Source organism: Salmo salar, chromosome 05, assembly GCF_965601325.2.
Source record: "Salmo salar chromosome 05, fSalSal1, whole genome shotgun sequence".
NCBI classification, from domain to species: Eukaryota; Metazoa; Chordata; class Actinopteri; order Salmoniformes; family Salmonidae; genus Salmo; species Salmo salar.
The window spans coordinates 87,483,095-87,504,096 of record NC_138295.1 but is presented as its reverse complement, the minus strand read 5'-3'; the positions used below and the strand labels follow the sequence as shown (position 1 = coordinate 87,504,096).

The 21,002-nt window shown below is 36.2% G+C and overlaps 1 protein-coding gene across 4 annotated transcripts in view; it reads left to right on the top strand.

Moving 5' to 3' along the window:
• The window catches only part of LOC106592223 (kinesin-like protein KIF13A), a 267,758-nt gene that overhangs the window by 69,133 nt on the left and 177,623 nt on the right, over nucleotides 1-21,002 (top strand). For all 4 annotated transcript variants that reach the window (XM_082975857.1, XM_082975855.1, XM_082975856.1 and 1 more), the window contains exon 3: nucleotides 11,968-11,980. In XM_082975857.1, the coding sequence (XP_082831983.1) occupies nucleotides 11,968-11,980 (13 nt within the window). The remainder of the gene's footprint in view (nucleotides 1-11,967; nucleotides 11,981-21,002) is intronic.

Sequence of the window (21,002 nt, the reverse complement as noted above, 5' to 3'; positions counted from 1 at the left end):
AGGTAACATAGTTAGAGAGAGGTAACATAGTTAGAGAGAGGTAACATAGATAGAGAGAGGTAACATAGTTAGAGAGAGGTAACATAGTTAGAGAGAGGTTACATAGTTAGAGAGAGGTAACATAGATAGATAGAGAGAGGTAACATAGATAGAGAGAGGTAACATAGTTAGAGAGAGGTAACATAGATAGAGAGAGGTAACATAGTTAGAGAGAGGTAACATAGATAGAGAGAGGTAACATAGATAGAGAGAGGTAACATAGTTAGAGAGAGGTAACATAGTTAGAGAGAGGTAACATAGTTAGAGGTAACATAGATAGAGAGAGGTAACATAGATAGAGAGAGGTAACATAGATAGAGGTAACATAGATAGAGAGAGGTAACATAGATAGAGAGAGGTAACATAGAGAGAGGTAACATAGTTAGAGAGAGGTAACATAGATAGAGAGAGGTAACATAGTTAGAGAGAGGTAACATAGATAGAGGTAACATAGTTAGAGAGAGGTAACATAGTTAGAGAGAGGTAACATAGTTAGAGAGAGGTAACATAGAGAGAGGTAACATAGTTAGAGAGAGGTAACATAGTTAGAGAGAGGTTACATAGTTAGAGAGAGGTAACATAGATAGAGGTAACATAGTTAGAGAGAGGTAACATAGTTAGAGAGAGGTAACATAGTTAGAGAGAGGTAACATAGTTAGAGAGAGGTAACATAGTTAGAGACAGGTAACATAGAGAGAGAGAGGTAACATAGTTAGAGAGAGGTAACATAGTTAGAGAGAGGTTACATAGTTAGAGAGAGGTAACATAGATAGAGGTAACATAGTTAGAGAGAGGTAACATAGATAGAGGTAACATAGATAGAGAGAGGTAACATAGTTAGAGAGAGGTAACATAGATAGAGGTAACATAGTTAGAGAGAGGTAACATAGAGAGAGGTAACATAGATAGAGAGAGGTAACATAGATAGAGAGAGGTAACATAGATAGAGGTAACATAGTTAGAGAGAGGTAACATAGTTAGAGAGAGGTAACATAGTTAGAGAGAGGTAACATAGTTAGAGAGAGGTAACATAGATATAGAGAGGTAACATAGTTAGAGGTAACATAGTTAGAGAGAGGTAACATAGATAGAGGTAACATAGTTAGAGAGAGGTAACATAGATAGAGAGAGGTAACATAGTTCGAGGTAACATAGTTAGAGAGAGGTAACATAGATAGAGGTAACATAGATAGAGAGAGGTAACATAGTTAGAGAGAGGTAACATAGATAGATAGAGAGAGGTAACATAGTTAGAGAGAGGTAACATAGTTAGAGAGAGGTAACATAGATAGAGAGAGGTAACATAGTTAGAGAGAGGTAACATAGTTAGAGAGAGGTAACATAGATAGAGAGAGGTAACATAGATAGAGAGAGGTAACATAGATAGAGAGAGGTAACATAGATAGAGGTAACATAGATAGAGAGAGAGAACATAGTTAGAGAGAGGTAACATAGATAGAGGTAACATAGTTAGAGAGAGGTAACATAGAGAGAGGTAACATAGATAGAGAGAGGTAACATAGTTAGAGAGAGGTAACATAGATAGAGAGAGGTAACATAGTTAGAGAGAGGTAACATAGTTAGAGAGAGGTAACATAGATAGAGGTAACATAGTTAGAGAGAGGTAACATAGTTAGAGAGGTAACATAGATAGAGGTAACATAGATAGAGAGAGGTAACATAGTTAGAGAGAGGTAACATAGATAGAGAGAGGTAACATAGATAGAGAGAGGTTACATAGTTAGAGAGAGGTAACATAGTTAGAGGTAACATAGATAGAGAGAGGTAACATAGATAGAGAGAGGTAACATAGTTAGAGAGAGGTAACATAGATAGAGGTAACATAGTTAGAGAGAGGTAACATAGAGAGAGAGGTAACATAGATAGAGGTAACATAGTTAGAGAGAGGTAACATAAATAGAGGTAACATAGATAGAGAGAGGTAACATAGTTAGAGAGAGGTAACATAGTTAGAGAGAGGTAACATAGTTAGAGAGAGGTAACATAGTTAGAGAGAGGTAACATAGTTAGAGAGAGGTTACATAGTTAGAGAGAGGTAACATAGATAGAGGTAACATAGTTAGAGAGAGGTAACATAGTTAGAGAGAGGTAACATAGTTAGAGACAGGTAACATAGAGAGAGAGAGGTAACATAGATAGAGAGAGGTAACATAGATAGAGAGAGGTAACATAGTTAGAGAGAGGTAACATAGAGAGAGAGAGGTAACATAGATAGAGGTAACATAGTTAGAGAGAGGTAACATAGATAGAGGTAACATAGATAGAGAGAGGTAACATAGATAGAGAGAGGTAACATAGATAGAGAGAGGTAACATAGTTAGAGGTAACATAGTTAGAGAGAGGTAACATAGATAGAGGTAACATAGATAGAGAGAGGTAACATAGTTAGAGAGAGGTAACATAGATAGAGAGAGGTAACATAGTTAGAGAGAGGTAACATAGTTAGAGAGAGGTAACATAGATAGAGGTAACATAGTTAGAGAGAGGTAACATAGTTAGAGAGGTAACATAGATAGAGGTAACATAGATAGAGAGAGGTAACATAGTTAGAGAGAGGTAACATAGATAGAGAGAGGTAACATAGATAGAGAGAGGTTACATAGTTAGAGAGAGGTAACATAGTTAGAGGTAACATAGATAGAGAGAGGTAACATAGATAGAGAGAGGTAACATAGTTAGAGAGAGGTAACATAGATAGAGATAACATAGTTAGAGAGAGGTAACATAGTTAGAGAGGTAACATAGTTAGAGAGAGGTAACATAGTTAGAGAGAGGTAACATAGTTAGAGAGAGGTAACATAGATAGAGGTAACATAGTTAGAGAGAGGTAACATAGTTAGAGAGAGGTAACATAGAGAGAGAGAGGTAACATAGATAGAGAGAGGTAACATAGATAGAGAGAGGTAACATAGTTAGAGAGAGGTAACATAGAGAGAGAGAGGTAACATAGATAGAGGTAACATAGTTAGAGAGAGGTAACATAGATAGAGGTAACATAGATAGAGAGAGGTAACATAGTTAGAGGTAACATAGATAGAGAGAGGTAACATAGATAGAGAGAGGTAACATAGTTAGAGGTAACATAGATAGAGAGAGGTAACATAGATAGAGAGAGGTAACATAGTTAGAGGTAACATAGATAGAGAGAGGTAACATAGATAGAGAGAGGTAACATAGATAGAGGTAACATAGTTAGAGAGAGGTAACATAGTTAGAGAGAGGTAACATAGTTAGAGAGAGGTAACATAGTTAGAGAGAGGTAACATAGTTAGAGAGAGGTAACATAGTTAGAGAGAGGTAACATAGTTAGAGAGAGGTAACATAGATATAGAGAGGTAACATAGTTAGAGGTAACATAGTTAGAGAGAGGTAACATAGTTAGAGGTAACATAGATAGAGAGAGGTAACATAGATAGAGAGAGGTAACATAGTTAGAGAGAGGTAACATAGATAGAGGTAACATAGTTAGAGAGAGGTAACATAGTTAGAGAGGTAACATAGATAGAGGTAACATAGATAGAGAGAGGTAACATAGTTAGAGAGAGGTAACATAGATAGAGAGAGGTAACATAGATAGAGAGAGGTTACATAGTTAGAGAGAGGTAACATAGTTAGAGGTAACATAGATAGAGAGAGGTAACATAGATAGAGAGAGGTAACATAGTTAGAGAGAGGTAACATAGATAGAGGTAACATAGTTAGAGAGAGGTAACATAGTTAGAGAGGTAACATAGTTAGAGAGAGGTAACATAGTTAGAGAGAGGTAACATAGTTAGAGAGAGATAACATAGATAGAGGTAACATAGTTAGAGAGAGGTAACATAGTTAGAGAGAGGTAACATAGATAGAGAGAGGTAACATAGTTAGAGAGAGGTAACATAGTTAGAGAGAGGTTACATAGTTAGAGAGAGGTAACATAGATAGATAGAGAGAGGTAACATAGATAGAGAGAGGTAACATAGTTAGAGAGAGGTAACATAGATAGAGAGAGGTAACATAGTTAGAGAGAGGTAACATAGATAGAGAGAGGTAACATAGATAGAGAGAGGTAACATAGTTAGAGAGAGGTAACATAGTTAGAGAGAGGTAACATAGTTAGAGGTAACATAGATAGAGAGAGGTAACATAGATAGAGAGAGGTAACATAGATAGAGGTAACATAGATAGAGAGAGGTAACATAGATAGAGAGAGGTAACATAGAGAGAGGTAACATAGTTAGAGAGAGGTAACATAGATAGAGAGAGGTAACATAGTTAGAGAGAGGTAACATAGATAGAGGTAACATAGTTAGAGAGAGGTAACATAGTTAGAGAGAGGTAACATAGTTAGAGAGAGGTAACATAGAGAGAGGTAACATAGTTAGAGAGAGGTAACATAGTTAGAGAGAGGTTACATAGTTAGAGAGAGGTAACATAGATAGAGGTAACATAGTTAGAGAGAGGTAACATAGTTAGAGAGAGGTAACATAGTTAGAGAGAGGTAACATAGTTAGAGAGAGGTAACATAGTTAGAGACAGGTAACATAGAGAGAGAGAGGTAACATAGTTAGAGAGAGGTAACATAGTTAGAGAGAGGTTACATAGTTAGAGAGAGGTAACATAGATAGAGGTAACATAGTTAGAGAGAGGTAACATAGATAGAGGTAACATAGATAGAGAGAGGTAACATAGTTAGAGAGAGGTAACATAGATAGAGGTAACATAGTTAGAGAGAGGTAACATAGAGAGAGGTAACATAGATAGAGAGAGGTAACATAGATAGAGAGAGGTAACATAGATAGAGGTAACATAGTTAGAGAGAGGTAACATAGTTAGAGAGAGGTAACATAGTTAGAGAGCGGTAACATAGTTAGAGAGAGGTAACATAGATATAGAGAGGTAACATAGTTAGAGGTAACATAGTTAGAGAGAGGTAACATAGATAGAGGTAACATAGTTAGAGAGAGGTAACATAGATAGAGAGAGGTAACATAGTTCGAGGTAACATAGTTAGAGAGAGGTAACATAGATAGAGGTAACATAGATAGAGAGAGGTAACATAGTTAGAGAGAGGTAACATAGATAGATAGAGAGAGGTAACATAGTTAGAGAGAGGTAACATAGTTAGAGAGAGGTAACATAGATAGAGAGAGGTAACATAGTTAGAGAGAGGTAACATAGTTAGAGAGAGGTAACATAGATAGAGAGAGGTAACATAGATAGAGAGAGGTAACATAGATAGAGAGAGGTAACATAGATAGAGGTAACATAGATAGAGAGAGAGAACATAGTTAGAGAGAGGTAACATAGATAGAGGTAACATAGTTAGAGAGAGGTAACATAGAGAGAGGTAACATAGATAGAGAGAGGTAACATAGTTAGAGAGAGGTAACATAGATAGAGAGAGGTAACATAGTTAGAGAGAGGTAACATAGTTAGAGAGAGGTAACATAGATAGAGGTAACATAGTTAGAGAGAGGTAACATAGTTAGAGAGGTAACATAGATAGAGGTAACATAGATAGAGAGAGGTAACATAGTTAGAGAGAGGTAACATAGATAGAGAGAGGTAACATAGATAGAGAGAGGTTACATAGTTAGAGAGAGGTAACATAGTTAGAGGTAACATAGATAGAGAGAGGTAACATAGATAGAGAGAGGTAACATAGTTAGAGAGAGGTAACATAGATAGAGGTAACATAGTTAGAGAGAGGTAACATAGAGAGAGAGGTAACATAGATAGAGGTAACATAGTTAGAGAGAGGTAACATAAATAGAGGTAACATAGATAGAGAGAGGTAACATAGTTAGAGAGAGGTAACATAGTTAGAGAGAGGTAACATAGTTAGAGAGAGGTAACATAGTTAGAGAGAGGTAACATAGATAGAGAGAGGTAACATAGTTAGAGAGAGGTTACATAGTTAGAGAGAGGTAACATAGTTAGAGAGAGGTAACATAGATAGAGAGAGGTAACATAGTTAGAGAGAGGTAACATAGATAGAGAGAGGTAACATAGATAGAGGTAACATAGATAGAGAGAGGTAACATAGTTAGAGGTAACATAGATAGAGAGAGGTAACATAGTTAGAGAGAGGTAACATAGTTAGAGAGAGGTAACATAGTTAGAGAGAGGTAACATAGATATAGAGAGGTAACATAGTTAGAGGTAACATAGTTAGAGAGAGGTAACATAGAGAGAGGTAACATAGATAGAGAGAGGTAACATAGATAGAGAGAGGTAACATAGATAGAGGTAACATAGTTAGAGAGAGGTAACATAGTTAGAGAGAGCTAACATAGTTAGAGAGAGGTAACATAGTTAGAGAGAGGTAACATAGTTAGAGAGAGGTAACATAGTTAGAGAGAGGTAACATAGATATAGAGAGGTAACATAGTTAGAGGTAACATAGTTAGAGAGAGGTAACATAGATAGAGAGAGGTAACATAGATAGAGAGAGGTAACATAGTTAGAGGTAACATAGATAGAGAGAGGTAACATAGTTAGAGAGAGGTAACATAGTTAGAGAGGTAACATAGATAGAGGTAACATAGATAGAGAGAGGTAACATAGTTAGAGAGAGGTAACATAGATAGAGAGAGGTAACATAGATAGAGAGAGGTTACATAGTTAGAGGTAACATAGTTAGAGGTAACATAGATAGAGAGAGGTAACATAGATAGAGAGAGGTAACATAGTTAGAGAGAGATAACATAGATAGAGGTAACATAGTTAGAGAGAGGTAACATAGTTAGAGAGGTAACATAGTTAGAGAGAGGTAACATAGTTAGAGAGAGGTAACATAGTTAGAGAGAGGTAACATAGATAGAGGTAACATAGTTAGAGAGAGGTAACATAGTTAGAGAGAGGTAACATAGATAGAGGTAACATAGTTAGAGAGAGGTAACATAGTTAGAGAGAGGTAACATAGTTAGAGAGAGGTTACATAGTTAGAGAGAGGTAACATAGATAGATAGAGAGAGGTAACATAGATAGAGAGAGGTAACATAGTTAGAGAGAGGTAACATAGATAGAGAGAGGTAACATAGTTAGAGAGAGGTAACATAGATAGAGAGAGGTAACATAGATAGAGAGAGGTAACATAGTTAGAGAGAGGTAACATAGTTAGAGAGAGGTAACATAGTTAGAGGTAACATAGATAGAGAGAGGTAACATAGTTAGAGAGAGGTAACATAGATAGAGGTAACATAGTTAGAGAGAGGTAACATAGAGAGAGAGGTAACATAGATAGAGGTAACATAGTTAGAGAGAGGTAACATAGATAGAGGTAACATAGATAGAGAGAGGTAACATAGTTAGAGAGAGGTAACATAGTTAGAGAGAGGTAACATAGTTAGAGAGAGGTAACATAGTTAGAGAGAGGTAACATAGATAGAGAGAGGTAACATAGTTAGAGAGAGGTTACATAGTTAGAGAGAGGTAACATAGTTAGAGAGAGGTAACATAGATAGAGAGAGGTAACATAGTTAGAGAGAGGTAACATAGATAGAGAGAGGTAACATAGATAGAGGTAACATAGATAGAGAGAGGTAACATAGTTAGAGGTAACATAGATAGAGAGAGGTAACATAGTTAGAGAGAGGTAACATAGTTAGAGAGAGGTAACATAGTTAGAGAGAGATAACATAGATATAGAGAGGTAACATAGTTAGAGGTAACATAGTTAGAGAGAGGTAACATAGAGAGAGGTAACATAGATAGAGAGAGGTAACATAGATAGAGAGAGGTAACATAGATAGAGGTAACATAGTTAGAGAGAGGTAACATAGTTAGAGAGAGCTAACATAGTTAGAGAGAGGTAACATAGTTAGAGAGAGGTAACATAGTTAGAGAGAGGTAACATAGTTAGAGAGAGGTAACATAGATATAGAGAGGTAACATAGTTAGAGGTAACATAGTTAGAGAGAGGTAACATAGTTAGAGGTAACATAGATAGAGAGAGGTAACATAGATAGAGAGAGGTAACATAGTTAGAGAGAGGTAACATAGATAGAGGTAACATAGTTAGAGAGAGGTAACATAGTTAGAGAGGTAACATAGATAGAGGTAACATAGATAGAGAGAGGTAACATAGTTAGAGAGAGGTAACATAGATAGAGAGAGGTAACATAGATAGAGAGAGGTTACATAGTTAGAGAGAGGTAACATAGTTAGAGGTAACATAGATAGAGAGAGGTAACATAGATAGAGAGAGGTAACATAGTTAGAGAGAGGTAACATAGATAGAGGTAACATAGTTAGAGAGAGGTAACATAGTTAGAGAGGTAACATAGTTAGAGAGAGGTAACATAGTTAGAGAGAGGTAACATAGTTAGAGAGAGGTAACATAGATAGAGGTAACATAGTTAGAGAGAGGTAACATAGTTAGAGAGAGGTAACATAGATAGAGGTAACATAGTTAGAGAGAGGTTACATAGTTAGAGAGAGGTAACATAGATAGATAGAGAGAGGTAACATAGATAGAGAGAGGTAACATAGTTAGAGAGAGGTAACATAGATAGAGAGAGGTAACATAGTTAGAGAGAGGTAACATAGATAGAGAGAGGTAACATAGATAGAGAGAGGTAACATAGTTAGAGAGAGGTAACATAGTTAGAGAGAGGTAACATAGTTAGAGGTAACATAGATAGAGAGAGGTAACATAGATAGAGAGAGGTAACATAGATAGAGGTAACATAGATAGAGAGAGGTAACATAGATAGAGAGAGGTAACATAGAGAGAGGTAACATAGTTAGAGAGAGGTAACATAGATAGAGAGAGGTAACATAGTTAGAGAGAGGTAACATAGATAGAGGTAACATAGTTAGAGAGAGGTAACATAGTTAGAGAGAGGTAACATAGTTAGAGAGAGGTAACATAGTTAGAGAGAGGTAACATAGAGAGAGGTAACATAGTTAGAGAGAGGTAACATAGTTAGAGAGAGGTTACATAGTTAGAGAGAGGTAACATAGATAGAGGTAACATAGTTAGAGAGAGGTAACATAGTTAGAGAGAGGTAACATAGTTAGAGAGAGGTAACATAGTTAGAGAGAGGTAACATAGTTAGAGAGAGGTAACATAGTTAGAGACAGGTAACATAGAGAGAGAGAGGTAACATAGATAGAGAGAGGTAACATAGTTAGAGAGAGGTAACATAGATAGATAGAGAGAGGTAACATAGTTAGAGAGAGGTAACATAGTTAGAGAGAGGTAACATAGATAGAGAGAGGTAACATAGTTAGAGAGAGGTAACATAGTTAGAGAGAGGTAACATAGTTAGAGAGAGGTAACATAGTTAGAGAGAGGTAACATAGATATAGAGAGGTAACATAGTTAGAGGTAACATAGTTAGAGAGAGGTAACATAGATAGAGGTAACATAGTTAGAGAGAGGTAACATAGATAGAGAGAGGTAACATAGTTAGAGGTAACATAGTTAGAGAGAGGTAACATAGATAGAGGTAACATAGATAGAGAGAGGTAACATAGTTAGAGAGAGGTAACATAGATAGATAGAGAGAGGTAACATAGTTAGAGAGAGGTAACATAGTTAGAGAGAGGTAACATAGTTAGAGAGAGGTAACATAGATAGAGAGAGGTAACATAGTTAGAGAGAGGTAACATAGTTAGAGAGAGGTAACATAGTTAGAGAGAGGTAACATAGTTAGAGAGAGGTAACATAGATAGAGAGAGGTAACATAGATAGAGAGAGGTAACATAGATAGAGAGAGGTAACATAGATAGAGGTAACATAGATAGAGAGAGGTAACATAGTTAGAGAGAGGTAACATAGATAGAGGTAACATAGTTAGAGAGAGGTAACATAGTTAGAGAGAGGTAACATAGATATAGAGAGGTAACATAGTTAGAGGTAACATAGTTAGAGAGAGGTAACATAGATAGAGGTAACATAGTTAGAGAGAGGTAACATAGATAGAGAGAGGTAACATAGTTAGAGGTAACATAGTTAGAGAGAGGTAACATAGATAGAGGTAACATAGATAGAGAGAGGTAACATAGTTAGAGAGAGGTAACATAGATAGATAGAGAGAGGTAACATAGTTAGAGAGAGGTAACATAGTTAGAGAGAGGTAACATAGTTAGAGAGAGGTAACATAGATAGAGAGAGGTAACATAGTTAGAGAGAGGTAACATAGTTAGAGAGAGGTAACATAGTTAGAGAGAGGTAACATAGATAGAGAGAGGTAACATAGATAGAGAGAGGTAACATAGATAGAGAGAGGTAACATAGATAGAGGTAACATAGATAGAGAGAGGTAACATAGTTAGAGAGAGGTAACATAGATAGAGGTAACATAGTTAGAGAGAGGTAACATAGAGAGAGGTAACATAGATAGAGAGAGGTAACATAGATAGAGAGAGGTAACATAGATAGAGGTAACATAGTTAGAGAGAGGTAACATTGTTAGAGAGAGGTAACATAGTTAGAGAGAGATAACATAGATAGACAGAGGTAACATATTTAGAGAGAGGTAACATAGTTAGAGAGAGGTAACATAGAGAGAGAGGTAACATAGATAGAGGTAACATAGTTAGAGAGAGGTAACATAGATAGAGGTAACATAGATAGAGAGAGGTAACATAGTTAGAGAGAGGTAACATAGTTAGAGAGAGGTAACATAGTTAGAGAGAGGTAACATAGTTAGAGAGAGGTAACATAGATAGAGAGAGGTAACATAGTTAGAGAGAGGTAACATAGATAGAGAGAGGTAACATAGTTAGAGAGAGGTAACATAGATAGAGAGAGGTAACATAGTTAGAGAGAGGTAACATAGATAGAGAGAGGTAACATAGATAGAGAGAGGTAACATAGTTAGAGAGAGGTAACATAGTTAGAGAGAGGTAACATAGTTAGAGAGAGGTAACATAGATAGAGAGAGAAACATAGTTAGAGAGAGGTAACATAGTTAGAGAGAGGTAACATAGTTAGAGAGAGGTAACATAGTTAGAGGTAACATAGATAGAGAGAGGTAACATAGATAGAGAGAGGTAACATAGATAGAGGTAACATAGATAGAGAGAGGTAACATAGTTAGAGGTAACATAGTTAGAGAGAGGTAACATAGATAGAGAGAGAAACATAGTTAGAGAGAGGTAACATAGTTAGAGAGAGGTAACATAGTTAGAGAGAGGTAACATAGTTAGAGAGAGGTAACATAGATAGAGAGAGGTAACATAGATAGAGAGAGGTAACATAGATAGAGGTAACATAGATAGAGAGAGGTAACATAGTTAGAGAGAGGTAACATAGATAGAGGTAACATAGTTAGAGAGAGGTAACATAGTTAGAGAGAGGTAACATAGTTAGAGAGAGGTAACATAGTTAGAGAGAGGTAACATAGAGAGAGGTAACATAGATAGAGTTAACATAGTTAGAGAGAGGTAACATAGAGAGAGGTAACATAGATAGAGAGAGGTAACATAGTTAGAGAGAGGTAACATAGAGAGAGGTAACATAGTTAGAGAGAGGTAACATAGATAGAGAGAGGTAACATAGAGAGAGGTAACATAGATAGAGAGAGGTAACATAGATAGAGAGAGGTAACATAGATAGAGAGAGGTAACATAGTTAGAGAGAGGTAACATAGATAGAGGTAACATAGATAGAGAGAGGTAACATAGATAGAGAGAGGTAACATAGTTAGAGAGAGGTAACATAGAGAGAGGTAACATAGATAGAGAGAGGTAACATAGATAGAGGTAACATTTAACAGTCTGTTCAATTGTTTTAATGCTAACCATGGTACCTCTCTCTTTCTCTATCTCTCCCCCCGTTTCTCTCTCTCTCTCTCTCTCTCTCTCTCTCTCTCTATGATGGTGTTGTTGATGGACCCCTGGGTTTTCTCTCTCTCCTCCGTCCTCCCATCCTGAATCTGTTCATCATGGTTCCATCTGCCTCTCTACCTCCAGGAAACAACCCAAGGTACAGTATGACATGTAGTTAATCTGTCTAAGGTACAGTATGACATGTAGTTAATCTGTCTAAGGTACAGGATGACATGTAGTTAATCTGTCTAAGGTACAGTATGACATGTAGTTAATCTGTCTAAGGTACAGTATGACATGCAGTTAATCTGTCTAAGGTACAGTATGACATGTAGATAATCTAAGGTACAGTATGACATGTAGTTAATCTGTCTAAAGTACAGTATGACATGTAGTTTTCTGTCTAAGGTACAGGATGACATGTAGTTAATCTGTCTAAGGTACAGTATGACATGTAGTTAATCTGTCTAAGGTACAGTATGACATGTAGTTAATCTGTCTAAGGTACAGTATGACATGTAGTTAATCTGTCTAAGGTACAGGATGACATGTAGTTAATCTGTCTAAGGTACAGTATGACATGTTGTTAATCTGTCTAAAGTACAGGATGACATTTAGTTAATCTGTCTAAGGTACAGGATGACATGTAGTTAATCTGTCTAAGGTACAGGATGACATGTAGTTAATCTGTCTAAGGTACAGGATGACATGTAGTTAATCTGTCTAAGGTACAGTATGACATGCAGTTAATCTGTCTAAGGTACATTTACATTTTACATTTTAGTCAGGTACAGTATGACATGTAGTTAATCTGTCTAAAGTACAGTATGACATGTAGTTAATCTGTCTAAAGTACAGTATGACATGTAGTTAATCTGTCTAAGGTACAGTATGACATGTAGTTAATCTGTCTAAGGTACAGGATGACATGTAGTTAATCTGTCTAAGGTACAGTATGACATGTAGTTAATCTAAGGTACAGTATGACATGTAGTTAATCTAAGGTACATTATGACATGTAGTTAATCTGTCTAAGGTACAGTATGACATGTAGTTAATCTGTCTAAAGTACAGTATGACATGTAGTTAATCTGTCTAAGGTACAGTATGACATGTAGTTAATCTGTCTAAGGTACGGTATGACATGTAGTTAATCTGTCTAAGGTACAGTATGACATGTAGTTAATCTGTCTAAGGTACAGTATTCCATGTAGTTAATCTGTCTAAGGTACAGTATGACATGTAGTTAATCTGTCTAAAGTACAGTATGACATGTAGTTAATCTGTCTAAGGTACAGTATGACATGTAGTTAATCTGTCTAAGGTACAGGATGACATGTAGTTAATCTGTCTAAGGTACAGTATGACATGTAGTTAATCTGTCTAAGGTACAGTATGACATGTAGTTAATCTAAGGTACAGTATGACATGTAGTTAATCTAAGTTACATTATGACATGTAGTTAATCTGTCTAAAGTACAGTATGACATGTAGTTAATCTGTCTAAGGTACAGTATGACATGTAGTTAATCTGTCTAAAGTACAGTATGACATGTAGTTAATCTGTCTAAGGTACAGTATGACATGTAGTTAATCTGTCTAAGGTACGGTATGACATGTAGTTAATCTGTCTAAGGTACAGTATGACATGTAGTTAATCTGTCTAAGGTACAGTATTCCATGTAGTTAATCTGTCTAAGGTACAGTATGACATGTAGTTAATCTGTCTAAGGTACAGGATGACATGTAGTTAATCTGTCTAAGGTACAGGATGACATGTAGTTAATCTGTCTAAGGTACAGGATGACATGTAGTTAATCTGTCTAAGGTACAGTATGACATGTAGTTAATCTGTCTAAGGTACAGGATGACATGTAGTTAATCTGTCTAAGGTACAGGATGACATGTAGTTAATCTGTCTAAGGTACAGTATGACATGTAGTTAATCTGTCTAAGGTACAGGATGACATGTAGTTAATCTGTCTAAGGTACAGTATGACATGTAGTTAATCTAAGGTACAGTATGACATGTAGTTAATCTGTCTAAAGTACAGTATGACATGTAGTTAATCTGTCTAAGGTACAGTATGACATGTAGTTAATCTAAGGTACAGTATGACATGTAGTTAATCTGTCTAAGGTACAGGATGACATGTAGTTAATCTGTCTAAGGTACAGGATGACATGTAGTTAATCTGTCTAAGGTACAGTATGACATGTAGTTAATCTGTCTAAGGTACAGTTTGACATGTAGTTAATCTGTCTAAGGTACAGTATGACATGTAGTTAATCTGTCTAAGGTACAGTATGACATGTAGTTAATCTATCTAAGGTACAGTATGACATGTAGTTAATCTGTCTAAGGTACAGGATGACATGTAGTTAATCTGTCTAAGGTACAGGATGACATGTAGTTAATCTGTCTAAGGTACAGGATGACATGTAGTTAATCTGTCTAAGGTACAGGATGACATGTAGTTAATCTGTCTAAGGTACAGTATGACATGTAGTTAATCTGTCTAAGGTACAGGATGACATGTAGTTAATCTGTCTAAGGTACAGGATGACATGTAGTTAATCTGTCTAAGGTACAGTATGACATGTAGTTAATCTGTCTAAGGTACAGGATGACATGTAGTTAATCTGTCTAAGGTACAGTATGACATGTAGTTAATCTAAGGTACAGTATGACATGTAGTTAATCTGTCTAAAGTACAGTATGACATGTAGTTAATCTGTCTAAGGTACAGTATGACATGTAGTTAATCTAAGGTACAGTATGACATGTAGTTAATCTGTCTAAGGTACAGGATGACATGTAGTTAATCTGTCTAAGGTACAGGATGACATGTAGTTAATCTGTCTAAGGTACAGTATGACATGTAGTTAATCTGTCTAAGGTACAGTTTGACATGTAGTTAATCTGTCTAAGGTACAGTATGACATGTAGTTAATCTGTCTAAGGTACAGTATGACATGTAGTTAATCTATCTAAGGTACAGTATGACATGTAGTTAATCTGTCTAAGGTACAGGATGACATGTAGTTAATCTGTCTAAGGTACAGTATGACATGTAGTTAATCTGTCTAAGGTACAGTATGACATGTAGTTAATCTGTCTAAGGTACAGTATGACATGTAGTTAATCTATCTAAGGTACAGTATGACATGTAGTTAATCTGTCCAAGGTACAGGATGACATGTAGTTGACATGTAGTTAATCTGTCTAAGGTACAGTATGACATGTAGTTGATCTGTCTAAGGTACAGTATGACATGTAGTTAATCTGTCTAAGGTACAGTATGACATGTAGTTAATCTGTCTAAGGTACAGTATGACATGCAGTTAATCTGTCTAAGGTACAGTATGACATGTAGTTAATCTGTCTAAAGTACAGTATGACATGTAGTTAATCTGTCTAAGGTACAGTATGACATGTAGTTAATCTGTCTAAGGTAGGGTACGACATGTAGTTAATCTGTCTAAGGTACAGTATGACATGTAGTTAATCTGTCTAAGGTACAGGATGACATGTAGTTAATCTGTCTAAGGTAGGGTACGACATGTAGTTAATCTAAGGTACAGTATGACATGTAGTTAATCTGTCTAAGGTACAGTATGACATGTAGTTAATCTGTCTAAGGTACAGTATGACATGCAGTTAATCTGTCTAAGGTACAGTATGACATGTAGTTAATCTGTCTAAAGTACAGTATGACATGTAGTTAATCTGTCTAAGGTAGGGTACGACATGTAGTTAATCTGTCTAAGGTACAGTATGGCATGTAGTTGATCTGTCTAAGGTACAGTATGACATGTAGTTAATCTGTCTAAAGTACAGTATGACATGTAGTTAATCTGTCTAAGGTAGGGTACGACATGTAGTTAATCTAAGGTACAGTATGACATGTAGTTAATCTGTCTAAGGTACAGTATGACATGTAGTTAATCTGTCTAAGGTAGGGTACGACATGTAGTTAATCTGTCTAAGGTACAGTATGACATGTAGTTAATCTGTCTAAGGTACAGGATGACATGTAGTTAATCTGTCTAAGGTACAGGATGACATGTAGTTAATCTGTCTAAGGTACAGGATGACATGTAGTTAATCTGTCTAAGGTACAGTATGACATGTAGTTAATCTGTCTAAGGTACAGGATGACATGTAGTTAATCTGTCTAAGGTACAGTATGACATGTAGTTAATCTGTCTAAGGTACAGGATGACATGTAGTTAATCTGTCTAAGGTACAGTATGACATGTAGTTAATCTAAGGTACAGGATGACATGTAGTTAATCTGTCTAAGGTACAGGATGACATGTAGTTAATCTGTCTAAGGTACAGGATGACATGTAGTTAATCTGTCTAAGGTACAGTATGACATGTAGTTAATCTGTCTAAGGTACAGGATGACATGTAGTTAATCTGTCTAAGGTACAAGATGACATGTAGTTAATCTGTCTAAGGTACAGTATGACATGTAGTTAATCTGTCTAAGGTACAGTATGACATGTAGATAATCTGTCTAAGGTACAGGATGACATGTAGTTAATCTGTCTAAGGTACAGTATGACATGTAGTTAATCTGTCTAAGGTACAGTATGACATGTAGTTAATCTGTCTAAGGTACAGGATGACATGTAGTTAATCTGTCTAAGGTACAGGATGACATGTAGTTAATCTGTCTAAGGTACAGGATTGCAGGTGTGTAAACAGAGAGGAATATGCGAGGCGAGAGGTTTTACTCTCGCTAAAATCTGTCCAAAATAAACCCAAATGCATTTCAATGGGTTTATTTTTAACCTAAAATTGTCGCTTGCCTTCCCGCCTTTGGGACAACGACTCCCATTGTTAGGGCGGAGACGTGGATCTCGCCATTATATACAGATCTCTGGTGTAAATGGGAAGGTGCACAGCACAGAAGGAGCGAAGGAGACGAGACCAAAAAGACAGCATGAGAACAAGTGGACATAAACGCTCATAAAGATAAATAAATATACAGGCATTTGAAATATTGCACAAGAACATACATTGTAATGAATTTGCTGTATCGTCCAGCCCTAGTGTGTGTGACGACTGGGTTGTCAGGGGTTTGGTTGGTCAGCGGCGGGGAGCCAGATAGACGTCTGTGTGAACGGGTCAGCTCTCTAAAATCTGCTCAACATCCACAAAGAGATCCACAATGAGAGGGAGGAATGAGCAGGAACACTGGCCCAGTGTGTGTGTGTGTGTGTGTGTGTGTGTGTGTGTGTGTGTGTGTGTGTGTGTGTGTGTGTGTGTGTGTGTGTGTGTGTGTGTGTGTGTGTGTGTGTGTGTATTCAAAGCTGCATTGTTGGAGTGCAACTCCCCCTCACCACCTCCCTTCCCCCGTCCCCACACTCTCTGCTGGATGGGGACTAGTTGAAAGGCGTTCAGGAGCAGAGTTGAACACATTCTGGGATGGGTTGTGGGTTCAGTCGTGGGCCCGTGTCTCGCCGTGCTAATTCATATCTGTCCTCTGAGCTTTAGCCAGGCACTCTAGCAGAAATGACTGCCTGGTCTGCTAAGTCCTGAATACAACTTCAAATTAGTTTCCCCTCAAACTCTGTCTGTCTGTCTGTCTGTCTGTCTGTCTGTCTGTCTGTCTGTCTGTCTGTCTGTCTGTTTGTCTGTCTGTCTGTCTGTCTGTCTGCTGGGGATAAATAGAGGCCACACTCAGTACTCACAGTCCAACCTGTTGTATGATGTATGATGAATGGTGTATGATGTTGTATGATGAATGGTGTATGTTGTATGATGTATGATGAATGGTGTATGATGCATGTTGTATGATGTTGTATGTTGTATGATGTTGTATGATGAATGGTGTATGATGCATGTTGTATGATGTTGTATGATGTATGATGAATGGTGTATGATGTATGTTGTAAGATGTATGATGAATGGTGTATGATGCATGTTGTATGATGTATGATGAATGGTGTATGATGCATGTTGTGTGATGTTGTATGTTGTATGATGTTGTATGATGTTTTATGATGATGGTGTATGATGTATGTTGTATGATGTTGTATGATGAATGGTGTATGATGCATGTTGTATGATGTATGTTGTATGATGTTGTATGATGAATGGTGTATGATGCATGTTGTATGATGTTGTATGATGTATGATGAATGGTGTATGATGCATGTATGATGTTGTATGATGAATGGTGTATGATGTTGTATGATGTTGTATGCTGTATGATGAATGGTGTATGATGGTGGATGATGTATGATGTTGTATGATGAATGGTGTATGATGCATGTTGTATGTTGTATGATGTTGTATGATGAATGGTGTATGATGTATGTTGTATGATGTATAATGTTGTATGATGTTGTATGATGTTGTATGATGAATGGTGTATGATGTATGATGTTGTATGATGTTGAATGATGTATGTTGTATGATGTTGTATGATGAATGGTGTATGTTGTATGATGTATGATGTTGTATGATGAATGGTGTACGATGTTGTATGATGTATGATGAATGGTGTATGATGTATGTTGTATGATGAATGGTGTATGATGCATGTTGTATGATGTTGTATGATGTTGTATGATGTATGATGAATGGTGTATGATGCATGTTGTATGATGTTGTATGATGTTGTATGATGTATGATGAATGGTGTATGATGCATGTTGTATGATGTATGATGAATGGTGTATGATGCATGTATGATGTTGTATGATGAATGGTGTATGTTGTATGATGTTGTATGATGAATGGTGTATGATGCATGTTGTATGATGTTGTATGTTTTTGTATGTTGTATGATGTATGATGAATGCTATATGATACATGTTGTATGATGTTGTATGATGTATGTTGTATGATGTATGATGTTGTATGATGTATGTTGTATGACGTATGATGATGTATGATGGTGTATGTTGTATGATCATGTATGATGTATGATGGTGTATGATGAATGGTGTATGATGTTGAATGTTGTTGTATGTTGTGTGATGTATGATGGTATATGATGTATGATGTTGAATGTTGTTTGATGAATGGTGTATGATGGTGTATGATGTATGATGTGTGATGATGTATGATTAATGGTGTATGATGCATGTTGTATGATGTTGTATGATGGTGTATGATGTTGTATGATGGTGTATGATGTATGATGTTGAATGTTGTGTGATGAATGGTGTATGATGGTGTATGATGTATGATGTGTGATGATGTATGATGAATGGTGTATGATGCATGTTGTATGGTGATGTATGATGAATGGTGTGTGATGTATGTTGTGTGATGTTGTATGATGAATGGTGTGTGATGCATGTTGTATGATGTTGTATGATGTTGTATGATAAATGGTGTATGATGCATGTTGTATGATGTTGTATGTTGTATGATGTTGTATGATGTTGTATGATGTATGTTGTATGATGTATGATGGTGTATGATGTATGTTGTATGATGGTGTATGATGGTGTATGATGTATGCTGATGTATGATGAATGGTGTATGATGTATGATGTTGAATGTTGTTGTATGTTGTGTTATGTATGATGGTATATGATATATGATGTTGTATGATGAATGTTGTGTGATGGTGTATGATGTTGAATGTTGTGTGATGAATTGTGTATGATGGTGTATGATGGTGTATGATATATGATGTTGTATGATGAATGTTGTGTGATGAATGGTTTATGATGGTGTATGATGGTGTATGATGTATAATGTTGTATGATGGTGTATGATGTATGATGTTGTGTGATGTTGAATGATGGTGTATGACGGTGTATGTTGTGTGATGTATGATGGTGTATGATGTTGAATGTTGTGTGATGAATTGTGTATGATGGTGTATGATGTTGTATGATGGTGTATGATGTTGAATGTTGTTGAATGTTGTGTGATGTATGATGGTATATGATGTATGATGTTGAATGTTGTTTGATGAATGGTGTATGATATATGATGTTGTATGATGGTGTATGATGTATGATGTTGAATGTTATGTGATGAATGGTGTATGATGGTGTATGATGTATGATGTGTTATGATGTATGATGCATGTTGTATGATGTTGTATGATGTATGATGAATGGTGTGTGATGTATGTTGTGTGATGTTGTATGATGAATGGTGTGTGATGCATGTTGTATGATGTTGTATGATGTTGTCTGATGTTGTATGATGTTGTATGATGTATGATGTATGTTGTATGATGTATGATGTATGATGGTGTATGATGTATGTTGTATGATGGTGTATGATGGTGTATGATGTATGCTGATGTATGATGAATGGTGTATGATGTATGATGTTGAATGTTGTTGTATGTTGTGTGATGTATGATGGTGTATGATATATGATGTTGTATGATGAATGTTGTGTGATGAATGGTTTATGATGTTTATGATGTATAATGTTGTATGATGGTGTATGATGATGTATGATGTTGTGTGATGTTGAATGATGGTGTATGACGGTGTATGTTGTGTGATGTATGATGGTGTATGTTGTGTGATGTATGATGGTGTATGTTGTGTGATGTATGATGGTGTATGATGTTGAATGTTGTGTGATGAATTGTGTATGATGGTGTATGATGTTGTATGATGGTGTATGGTGTATGATGTTGAATGTTGTGTGATGAATGGTGTATGATTGTGTATTATGATGTATGATGAATGGTGTATGATGAATGATGTATGTTGTGTGATGTATGATGGTGTATGTTGTGTGATGTATGATGGTGTATGATGTTGAATGTTGTGTGATGAATGGTGTATGATGTTGTATGATGAATGGTTTTTTGATGTATGTTGTTGTATGATGGTGTATGATGTATGATGAATGGTGTGTGATGGTGTATGATGTCTGATGTTGTATGATGGTGTATGATGTTGAATGTTGTGTGATGTATGATGGTGTATGATGTAGTATGATGTTGTATGGTGTATGCTGCTCTGTTTTCAAATCTCAGACTTTTTAAACCTGTCTAAATGCCAGTAAACAATCAAATCAATGATTTTATCACTGAATTACTTTGATTGAATCATTGTTAATGGATGGAGTGGTCAGTTATTGTGTAATCAGAAATCATTTGGTTGTTTGGTCTAACCCATATGACTTCATAGAGCAGGTCTAACCCATATGACTTCATAGAGCAGGTCTAACCCAT